The sequence below is a fragment of the Gouania willdenowi genome, chromosome 15, assembly GCF_900634775.1.
Source record: "Gouania willdenowi chromosome 15, fGouWil2.1, whole genome shotgun sequence".
In the NCBI taxonomy this organism is placed as follows: domain Eukaryota; kingdom Metazoa; phylum Chordata; class Actinopteri; order Blenniiformes; family Gobiesocidae; genus Gouania; species Gouania willdenowi.
In genome coordinates, this window is record NC_041058.1 from 6,121,473 (window position 1) to 6,133,968 (window position 12,496).

General features: G+C 39.2%; 1 protein-coding gene across 1 annotated transcript in view; it reads left to right on the plus strand.

Moving 5' to 3' along the window:
- Positions 1 to 1,210: 1,210 nt before the first annotated feature.
- The window catches only part of nrg3a (neuregulin 3a), a 442,303-nt gene continuing 431,017 nt past the window's right edge, over positions 1,211 to 12,496 (plus strand). The window contains exon 1 of the mRNA XM_028469411.1: positions 1,211 to 3,488. Within this exon, the coding sequence (XP_028325212.1) occupies positions 2,777 to 3,488 (712 nt within the window). The 5' untranslated portion in view covers positions 1,211 to 2,776. The remainder of the gene's footprint in view (positions 3,489 to 12,496) is intronic.

Genomic DNA, 12,496 nt, shown 5'->3' on the forward strand with positions numbered 1-12,496 from the left:
CACTTAAACTTCTCAACTTACATGTGCAAAAAGGAGTAGGAAGAAGAGTAAACTTATTTAATCCTACCCTTTTATTCACGACCGATTTTTCTGTTTTTAGGTACAACTAATACTATTAATTTCCCATATATCATCAAACAAAAAAAACAACTAAAACAACTTGTGATCAGATTCACTCCTGTACCTTGTGAAAATGATTTCTTTATACCTGTTTTTAAACTGAATTATGTTTGAACAATGTTTTAGATACACACTCATTCTTTTCCATAATTTTACTCCACAAATTGACATACAAAAAGTTGTTCAGACACTTTAAATCTTTAAATGTAACATTTTCCTTAATTTATAACCCCCCCCCCCTGGATTGTTGGAATAAGGCGGCAGCAGCTAAGTCCGTAGGGACATGGGTTGCTGGTTCAAGTCCCGGTGCGGATCAAAAAACTGAAATTGTTTGTGCATGTGCGTGATTCGGGCCTATGTGTGTGAGAAACATGTCCCTAAAATAACAGAGTGTAAAAACCTGAATTTCCCTTCAGGGATTAATAAAGTATTTAATTAATTAATTGAATTATGTTCTTGAAAACCATCATTATGAATTATTCTGATGGCTCTCATCTGTGGTATTACTAGTGGCTGTGTTGAGCTATTGTATGTGTTTCCCCAAAAGTACAGTAAGACTAGTGAACAATAGAGAATGTGGAGTGAATTGAGATCCAGAATGTGTTTTGCTTTGAATTTTTTCTAGACCGTTTGGTTTTGACGTGATTTATGTGAAACTTCCAGCTATTCTGGGACAGTACCTTCCTGTGCAGTGGGAGGGGCTAGTGTGCACGTGAGTGACACCTTCTGTATGAGGCTGTGGTCAGATCCGTCTGGGACAAAGGCTCATTGCCGGTAACCGCCTCATCCATCGCTGCAGAGCTCTCTCCCTCCCTCCTTCCGTCCTGTTCTCATTATCTTTACCCCCCCCCCCCATGCCCCATCCGTTGTCAAGTTTTCTGTACACAGCCTGCATCTTTACTTATTTTTCTCTGTGCGAGGAGATGTGGGCATGCTTCCCAGGGCTTGTGCATCTAGCAGGTGCACTCTCTTGCTCTCCATCCCTCCCTCCCTCCCTTTCTCTCATCCTCTCTGCATCTCTCTCCCTCTCTCTCTTTTTCCCTCGCTCTATCAGTGTGCACTCTGCTCCGTCTGTGCTTGCGTTTTCCCCCCTCGCTCATTCCCTTTCTGTCTTCAGTAGCGGCAGCTCAGGGAGGAAGCCGTACGTGCGTCGGGATCACAATCGCCACAGGTAAAAGACAGGCTGCATCGTTGGACAATGCGCACCCCGAAGGGGGGGTTAGGGAGCTTTCACTGCCACGGTTGCAAGTTTGCCTCCCAACAAGGAGCTGATATTTCTTAATCGCCTTTGAGAAAGCAGCCTGGAGGGAAGGACGAGCAGACGATCCCAGGAACGACACCGACAGAATCCCAGCTGACTCGAAAGACCAAGGAGCCAAAGCACTTGGGAAAAACCGGTGGAATATTTTCAACATTCTGGCTTTTGTTGATATTTCTTTCCTCCTGCATTTGCACAGTGCTTCTTGTTACTTTTCTTTCCATCCTTTCCTTACAGTGGTGGAATGTTCCCTACAAAAGAGATGAGCTGAGGATTTTTATTTAGGCGCTTGCTGCAGTAGAACACTATAGTGAGCAGAGAGAGAGCTAAGCAGACAGCTTGGGGGAAATTTGATCCACAGCTGGCAGAAGAAGAACCAGGATCACCCAGTTGTAGATTTATTCACCCAGTGATACTGCGTGACAACACCCATCATCCTTTTTCTGTCTCATTTCTATCTGAAGTGTTTCTGTTTGACGAGACCTGAAAAAAGAACTGTTTGGATTTTACTGCATTAATTGGAGGTACTATGGAATATTGAGAAGATAAACCAAGATATGTGAGTCTGGATCCAAGAGGGATAAATATTTGCCTTTTGAAAAGGACATACAAGGGGGATTTGACAACAAAGATACAGGACAATCATTGTATTGTGCAAAACTTGACTCCATCACAAAACTGACACATCGGAGGATCCAAGGGATGACGACTCCTTTCCATCTCCTAAAAGAGACTGCATCGTAAACGTCTTGTCATTTTTTTTCCAGTTCCGCACAGGGTGGGGAAGCTCCTAGACGCACCCTGCAAGTTTCACTCCCTGATTGGAGACATCGGTCCTAATGTGGATTGTAGATAAAGGACAGAGATATGTACGCTGACTACAAATAGTTGTGGAATTTTTTGCTGCAATGGCATTCAAACACTCACGCCATTGATCGGCTTCATGCATAAATGTGAAGCTGGGTTTTTTTCACCTGTCTTTCCCTTTTTTTTATCCCGTTAGGTGGCATCACTTCTTGCACTTTTTTCTCTTCTATATCTGCTGAGACCATTCTTGAAGTTGTTTGGTTGGACATCCAGAGCAGAGCAGGACTAGACACGGACTAATCGGGCGATTATCCGTCTGCGCCAGCTCTCCTTTGCTCACTGGGTTGCTCCGAGTGTGTGTGTGTGTGCTCGTGTGTGTAATACAGTCTGCATGTATCCACTGCACCCTCTCCCCATATCTCTATCCTAGGAATACATTTCAGTGTAGTAGGTAGTGAGTCAAATTGTGCAGGTGTGCCATCTAGATCTAGATCCTTCCTCCACCTTTCCTGTTGATGTTCCTCCATTTCCAGCAGTGACTGGATTTTTTTTGCCATATGGTACCAATGCCTATCACAGGGTTAGCCCTCAATGAGCCATAAAGGACGGCAAGGAAGGATGAGTGAGTGCTCTGGGGCAACATCATCCGGGGCAGTGATCCTGGAAGAAGCGGAAGGTCCAGGGGCTTCTAGGGGCCGCGGGGAGGGCCAGGCTCAGGATCAAGGCACCTTTCGCTGTGCAGTGTGGCCTCGACAGCAGACATGGTTGTGTGTTGTCCCCTTACTGATTGGTTTCATTGGCCTTGGATTGAGCCTGATGCTGCTCAAATGGATCGTTGTTGGCACTGTCCGGGATTACGTCCCAACAGATTTGGTGGATGCTAATCGAATTGGCCAAGATCCTATTTTTCTCTCAAAACCTAGTGGGATTCCTAAAGGCCCCGATACCACCACGACAACCACAACTCCCTCAGTCGATGGAGGGAATCCAACTGCCAGAACTGCAACAGTGGCAAAGGGTAGAACTCGTACTACGACGTCTACAACTACTGTAAACTCCAAAACGGGTGGAGCTTCGGGAAATCAAGTAACACCTCGGATGCCTGGAAATCGTAGACCTTCAGGTTTTACGACAACTGTAGCACCACGGACGAGTACCGTTGGTAGAGCGGCGACGCCGAGTTCCTCGCCATCTAACCCAACAGTGCTTAACGATTCAACACAGATGTGGACCACGGAACATACTACCACGGAGACGGTCTCGACTACGCCAACAACACGTTCTCACGGTCACCGCAAAACACGTAAGTCTTTCTTTGGACATCTGACTTTGAATCATTGATAGCAGAAACAGCCTGTTGGAGAGATTATTGGTGATTTGATTTCACAGCAAGTGAAAGACTTGTGCAGGTGGTTCTTCTCGTCAATATATTAGTGTTTGTACCTTCATTCATTATAACAACGTTTACTTGTTCGTCCAAGGCGTTTGCTTGATAATTAATGCACAAAGAGTCGTTGATACTCCTCTTGGCTACATATTGGATAGAACATGGTCAATGCTATTGATTAGTGAATGTGTACGACTATGTGACATATACATGACTCTTGATTCATTTTTGGACACATGTTCATTGCATTGGGTATTTAGAGAAGATTCATTCCAATGACTTCATGCAAATGTAGAATGTGCTATATTTTATACTGGTTTTGAACAATGTGAAAGTGCTGATTTGTGCATTTATGTTTGGTCGTGAGTCAAAGTTAGCATAATTTATGAAACGTGAAGTAACTTTTACATTTTAAAAAAGCTACTTTTTAATTTTACTTGTATAAATTTATAGACAAGTACTTAAGTAGAATATTTCAGTACTATTTCCATTTGTAATTGTATATAATTATTCATTCATTATCCTCATGGTCCATTAGCAGGAGCTGTGCAGTGACGGTATCCTGATTAATTGGCTTCTATGCAGGACTTTTTACTTAAATTTGTATTCTACTGGCCTCGAGATTGTTTGATAGTGTGGTTTAATGATGCACAGAAATAAAAAAGGTATAAATGCCTTTGTTAGACCGAATTATGAGACCCCCTGCAATGTATGACATAAGCTCACTTCCAATTAGGTCTCTAACTACCAAATCCAGTATAAATCCTTTTAAAGTTGAGTAGGCTATCTTCTGTGCTAACTGACACCCTGATCAGCAGATCAGCTTTGCATCCTGTCAGACTTGAGAAGAAAAGTCCTCTCATCTGTTTGTAAATGGATCCTGATGCTTTTCCTGCTGCCTTCGCCTTGTCTGTCCTTGCTAGTGCTCACACTATCGATCGGGGGGCAGGCAGGGTTTCTTTCACAGCAATCGATCCACCTCTACTCCTCTCTCACACGCACACACCCACACACACACAAGCTTCCTACATGACAAATCTCTCTGCTCTCAAAATGGTGTCACATTATGTGCTGGATCTTCTACTGCCTGTGATGCTCCGGCCTCTCTGATCCGAGCCCAGGCCTACGCAGACAGTCTCACAGCTGGAATAGAGTTGTTTTGTTTAAACAGTGACATCACACATTGCATTTATCCAGTCTATTGCTTCCCTACAGTTTGGGGGGGAAACAAAAACACAGAAATGATCATGGAGTTTACAGATTAGTTTCTTTTTCAGGTCAAACTCTAAATTAGGGGCGACCTCTTTTCACGTCTTGTCCTAGGACATTTTCCACATTAATGGAATTGTCCGGGTTTTTCGGGACCTTGAACGCATCTCGGGGTAGACGTTAATATATAAGACTGTGACTCAACTAACATTTGCTCTATCTGAGAAATTCCACCAGTTCCTGAAAGCTAAGGAGTTGCTCTTTACAGCCAACTTTACTCAAACATGACGGAATCATTAAAGATTTTGACGAAATCTTCACACACGAGGGAAAAAAAGAGGGTCAAAGTCCAAGAGAAAGAGAGAGATGGTGGATTTCATTGAAAAAGTTATTTATTTTGGGGTGTATGTTTAATAATTATTTACTGTACTGTAAGCCTTGAGGGTTTTTTTTGTTTTTTTGTTATAGTTTTAATGTCTCGGAGGTAGTGTTTCTCATCGTTTCAATGACTGAGCGATTTTAAGGTTTATATAAGGCATTTCAAAGACAGATTGTTAAAATGCATAATAATTTTTCTTAAACCTTATTGACATAACGTATAAAAGACTATTCTTCTATTCTTCTTCATATATTATATTGTATTTTGCCGTGACAAGGTAGATTTAAGAAAATGTTGAGTACTTTGAGTATGCCGATGTCGACTTAAGTGTAAAAACATGTCACCCTACCTAAATGATATTTGCATTGTGGATACATTATTAAAGAGTCACCACAGGGGATTAAAATAAAACACACATGTCAAACTCTGGCCCTTTAGAGCATCCATATCTCCACTAGATATTTCCCAATGCTTGTATCACATGACAGCACTCATTTTTAAGCTCAAATTGTTAAAATAACTTGAAATTTTTACTAAATCCTGCAATTTTCTTCAAATCATTCCACAATATTTCTCCAAATTACATAGAAATTGGCCACAAAATTTAAAAAAAAATAAATTAAAGTGAAGATCCTGCAGGGACTGATATGTGACACTTATTGATTTGACATTATCGGTGCTGTATATATTTTATATATATTTTTTACACATAGAAGTGCAAACTGGAGCAGTTTCTAAAATGGGGTAAGTGTGCCCCTAGGGGTACACGATGGCACTACATGGGGTAGTTGAGAGACAGTGGAAAATTAACAAATGGCATCAGTGATAAAAAAAAAACAATAGAATTAAATTTATTCAGGAGGCACTAAATCAGTGTTTTTCCATCTTGGGGTTGGGACTCTGGGTCACCTGGAGTTTAAATGGGGTCGCCTGAAATTTCTGAAAAATTAAGAGATTTTCTATTGTTTGATTTTATTTTATTTTTTATTTTTTATCAAATCAACATGCAATCTTAAACAACTGTATTTCTATACTTTCACTTTGTGAAATTTAAATCTTGTTGAACTAAAATGTAGATATTTTTTATCTGAGCTCAAACATCATCAAAAACTAATTGGAGAGAAAAAACGTCTTTGGGGTCGCCAGATATTCTTGATATCCGTATTTGGCCCCTCAACTACAAAGAGTTTGACACCCCTGAATTAAAAAATAGTTTTCATTAAATCATTGATAATTACATGGCAGCAGTAAGTTAACCACGTAATTCCACTTGGTTTTTTTACTGGTGTCTGTTAAGCTGCCAAGGTGCGGCTGCTTTGTGTGTGTGTGTGTGTGTGTGTGTGTGTGTGTGTGTGTGTGTGCGTGTGTGTGCGTGTGTGTGCGTGTTTGCGCGTGTGTGTGCGTGTTTGCGCGTGCGTGCGTGCCCCTGAACACACAAACGTCCTCGGATTATGACAAAGACTCAGAAAACGTCCCAACTGTTAATGGGAACCATTGGGGGAAAAAACTGTGTACTGTTTGACTACTAAGAAGAGAGATGGGAGTCATTCATCATCATCCATTCATTCATTAATTAACCATTAAAAAAAAAGGGAATGCCAGCTCTCCGGCAAGTGCTCATGAAAACCATTATGTCTGGCTGATGGATATCGCAGAGAAAATGTTTCTCTGTCTTGCCTACCAAGGTTCTGACACTGTAGAGTAGCCGACACGTTCGATAAATCCCAAACAGCCCTCAACCCTCCCACTCCTTCCTTTTCTGCCACCCACATGCTGCTTTGATTTTTAAAAGGCCATCATTTTCACATAAACTTCCCATTATGGCTAAATGTGTTATGAAGTCCAGCTGAACTGCCTGTTCTGGCTTCTGCTCAAAATATTTGAGAAGTTTAGGAGACCAGCTGTGTGCTCTTATCAATAACGTCCTCGCCTCGCACAAAATTAGGAGTGACATTGATTTTATCTCAGGCTGGGATTTGATGCTGTCACCACTTACCTCAGGGGAGCCGAACAACAAAACTCACAGCTCGGCGTATTGTCCAGAACGCCACGATCAAAGGTCTAGATCTGTCAAAGATGATTAACAGACACATTTCACTTTCTTCTGTACTGTTTGGTTTGGTTTTATTAAAAGTTGACAGGGTTTGATTCATCGCCAAAGATCACAGATTTAGTTGTTTTGATTACGTGTCAGTTGTAACCTTTGTAATCCATTTAAAGTATTGTTTTTTTTTAAAGCCTGAGGGAAAACCAGGCTTTTTGGTGAATGTTTATGGGTATTCACTTCTGATACTGTATCAATACAATATCAGCACGGATCAATACGTACATTTATTGCTTATTTTGTAGTGTGGAATATTAGAAAAGGCTTGATCATGTGATACTACTTAAAGAACATTAGTCAGAAACAGCAGGCATGAGAAAAACTGACCCATTTATTATTAACTAATGGGTTACATTTTAACCTTAAACATAAGAACATTCTACAATTGAATAAAATAAAAAAGCTGGAAAATAACATGAATAATTCCAATAATAATAATAATATATATGTATTTTTAAAGTGCAAAGTAACCAGTTGTTTAACTTAAGCATAAGACTTTCTACAGTTTAATAGAATAAATACAAAACAAATTAGAAGACTGTGAAAAATAAACTTAAAAAACAATGAAAACAAACTATATCATATACGATAAGTAAACTTTAGTAAATTTTTTTTACTGTCAGTGTTTAGCTGCTGGATAAAAGTGCTGGCAGGGATTGCTTGTGTTTGATATTTTAGATGCAAACAATATAATGTACATCATATTTGTACTGCAAGGTACTCTCCAAAAGTATTAAATTCTGATAAGTCAATGAAGACTAAAACAAAAATCTATCAAATACTTAATATTACAAAGACAATTTAAAAAAAAATCATAACAAAAAACCAAATCAACCGTAAACCACGAGCTCCAAACATTGTAATCACTATAAACCAAAGATATTACCGTTATTGTGTTGGATGAAGTAAAACAATCGGTCGTCTACCTAATAAACAACAACAACCAACATAATTCAGTATTTAACAATGACATGGTGAAGAACAGGGAACCATCTGTAAAATTGTCTATGTTGTTGTTTGAACATCTATTAATGATCCTAATGCAGAACGTTGTCATTCCTTTGTAGCTGTAGATATGGAGATATTACAGTACTTTCGTGTTGTAGCCATGCCAACCAATCTTTAGATACTCTCTTCATCTACTCTCAAAAAAACATTTATTTACACACAAATGATGTTGATAGTAGCAAAAATTCATCATTGATGATTAAATCTCGATGAGTCACTGTGCCGATGACTGAATGCTATATTTATTTAATGATATATGACTAAAAAAGTCGTTAGAATAAGAATCAGATAACAGAGATTGTGAGGTTGGACTGATTATTGCTTCGATTTCAAATTTTTGTTGTAGTTTCACATTTTTTTTTTTTTTTTCCTACCTCAGCCTTTGAGTGGGATTAGGCTTTGTCGGACACTGGCAATGAAACCTAAATCCAGATTAAAAAGACCAAATCATGACAGGGGAAGCAACAGAATTAGAATTACACCAGCGCACCTATCCATCACACACACTCCAAAACGCTGGTTGAAGGATTGTTTTGATGTTTTTCCATTAAATGAAGCCAAGGTGACACGTTTAGGCAGTGGTGGTTGTTTTTTTCCCTCCTAAGCTGCATTTCAGACTGCCTCAAGGGTATAGTGACGAGACCCAGGGAAATAGTTTCTGCTCATATTATCAAAGAGTTGACAACCGCGCAATGTGAAGTGGTGTTTAATGCTGCTATCTGTGACAACAGCATAATGCGGCCACGGTGTATATGCGTGAAGTGTTTTTGACACATGCTCAGTGACGCGCATATGTAGATTTAAAAAAACAAAAAAACAAACCATATTTAACATGACAGGCCAAGGCTTTGCAATTCATAACAAAGAGGGATCCAAAACCATGCCTATGGTGTGACAATGACGGACAAGCACGTTCACCCAAACACTTCTAATGCATGCACTAAGCCGTCAACACTTTAGTCTATCCAACATTTATACATCTTACAAACGGGCCCCATAGACACATAGTAATACCTGATAAGCACCTGGTGTTTATTTTAAATACACCAGCATAGATTGTAGGGAGCTGATGGTATATCCCCAAGAAAACCCAAACTCACATGAAGAGAAAAAGTCATCATTTGTCTACAGTCCCATTCTGTAAAATAAATCGTGAGAGAATTGTATCGTGAACCCAGTATTGTGAATCGACTCATATCGGGAGTTGAGTGAATCGTTACATCCCTAATTATCAGACATGCTTTGATTAAATATGATAACCTCTACTTTTGATGAACAATTGCAAGGCCATCACTTTTTTAACTGACAACACACTTCGGCCAGCTCATCCCTGACACATCCTGCTGTGCCTGACCACTAACTGCAGTCATCAAAAATGGGTTTTAATTTGGTCGGGATGCTGTGCAAATAAAGTTTAACGTCACTTTGATGCGCTCTGATGAATTGTCTTGCAGGGGGAACAGAGATAAAATTTTAATGATGCAAAAGAGAAACATGTTCAATATGTGGTGGAGAGAGTAAATAATTAAGGATGGCCTCTTTTTTTTTTTTTTTTTTTTACGAGTTATTCTGCGTTGCACAATCCCCGAGCAGGATTTTCTGAGTAAATGACGGCATTCACTCTGCAGAATGGCTGATTCGGTTATGCAAGGCACTGAAAATGAATTCAATTAATAATATTCACTTAAAACTTCTTTAAAAAAATGTCTGCAAATCTACAGTAGGTCAGCGCAAAGTTGCTGCCAAAAAAATGTGCAAGTTAGTGTTTTTGAACATTTTGCATTATCTTAGCAGCCATTGTGACAAAAATAATCACCTTCGAAGGCCATGCCCAAATTACACCCTTTAGAATAATAAAATAAAGTAAAATATGTAATATCGCTCTTTTTGCTACTACCAACAATTTGGAAATAGTATTTAACTATTATGCAGCTAGATTGTTTACTCTAGTCTCCTGTAGCTTTACACAATAATGGTTTCCTATGTAACGTATGTGTTTCTTAATCACAAGTGTCAAACTCGAGGCCTAGGGGCAAAATGTGGCCCTTTCTAGCATCATATTTGGCCTGTGATAGAAAGTAAAAATGACAGAGAAAAAATTAATCATTGTGTAAATAACCATCTAATTCAGATGTAGATATCTCAGCTGTTCCAAATACTCATCTTTAATGAAACGCCACAATATTTGCAGGGACTCACAGTTTTCATTTTAAATCAAATATTGTTACAAAAACTCTTACATTTTTCCCAAATCCTGCAATTTCTCACAAACAATCCCACAAAAGTCACAAAATCATGGATATTTAAAGTGAAGATCCTGCACGAACTGATATCTGATATTTTCACACATTATTTATATGTAGACGTGCAAACTAGGGCACAAGAATGTTAAAATGACTCTTTTTAAACCTCAAATCTTTGGTCCACTCCATTTTTAGCCCCCGAGTGGAAACAAGTTCGATAGTAGATAGTAGCAAGTCTGCTAGGGCTTAACTGACTTACTTATTAGCATTAGCATTCATCTGTTTATTTTTTTCTCAAGAGTTCTGACAGCAGTTTGATATCAGTGACGACACTGTTAAATGGCTTTATTCCAGCCATTAGCAAGAAATGCTAATGTCCAACAGTGAGCTAAAGAAGGTACTTTCAGGCAAGTGTACTGGTTCTCCAGAGGGAGCTACTGGTCCTCTTATCTTAGGATCTTTTGTTCATAAAAGACTTTTATAAAATATTTTATAATGGGACACACTGGCTGTGTTGGAAATGGCACACTGTACTATACACTACTATCTCAATGAATATTTACTGTGTACTATTTACTAGAAGTTTGATTAGGATGATGAGCGTTCCCACTGAAATATACTTCCAAGTTTCCCAAGATGCATTTGGAGCCTACGACAAAAACCTGAAACACACTGAGGCTAAATATCTCCACCTTTGAAAGTTCTGAAAACGTTTGAAGTGAGAAAGTGACCAAGTAGAATATCAACATGTGCTCATTTGATTCATAAAACACACGTATACAGATTTTAGGCAGGTGTAGTGAAAAATAATTTTACGCGTGAACGCCTCCTACAGGCGTATACCCACTAATAGCGTAGTAAATATTTACAGGTATATGTACAATATTTTGCTAACTTAAACTTTCCTACTATGACAAACCCTAATTCTAACCCTAACCAGAATCCTGACCCTAAAAATGAAAGGAAAGAAAAAGCATTGAAATTTGATGGAGAAGTGGCAGAAATGGGAGTAATGTCACAAAAATGTATTAAAAGGAGCCAAAATATGGCAAGAAAAGGGATGAAAATAGGTTAAAATAAGGCAAGTTTGGTGTAGTTGCAGAGAAAAGGGTTGAAAAAAAGCAAAATTGGGCTCGAATTGTTGAAAACAAAAAAATATGTTTCTTGAAGGCAACTGTTGACCCCCTCCCAGTGTCTCGCAACCCCGAATGGGTTCCCGAACCCAAGGTTGTGAACCCCTGCTCTAATGTGAATAATTCCAGTAATCTGGAAATATTACAGATAACTTGGTTGCTCGACTACTGTGAGTATAGGACGTCCTTTTCTTCAAGTATGAACTATTTTCCCATGAATATCAGGTCTCTGCCTCATTGCCAGCAGTGTATCAAACATGGCATTAGAGAGGATGAGATGCTGATTTAACCCCGGTGTGCACGCTCTACACTGGAGACCCTACGGTTCAGTCCAAACCCACTTCCGATATGATTTGTCCAATTAGCGACAATGTTTGATTGGATTTTCTCCTCCTCCGCATCTCGCCTCCCCTTCTCTCTCTCTGTCTCTCTCTCCTTATGTTTCCTCCCTGACTCTCAAGGTCAGCCTGTCTGATTCATATTACCTGCTGCTGCTGCTGCTGCTGACTGGACTCATTCCACTGTCTTATGGAGCGATACACAGAAGCTGAACTCAAAGGGCAGCATGTTGTATTAAATTTAAGCAATTATGGACCTTTACATGTATTGCTAATGTCATAATAAAACTAAAGCAGGGAGATGTACTACTTGTTAACTTATTAACTTCTGTTAATAATTCTATATTTGTATGCTTTAGATTGAGATTACGTAGCGAGAAATTGGACGTCTCTGTTTTCTGAAAAATACAATTTAAATGTGTGATATGGTCCCGAAACATGTGAGGGACCAGTCCATGTCATAAAACTATTATTTAATTTTTAGTTAAGTCCAGCCAACTGTGAATCATC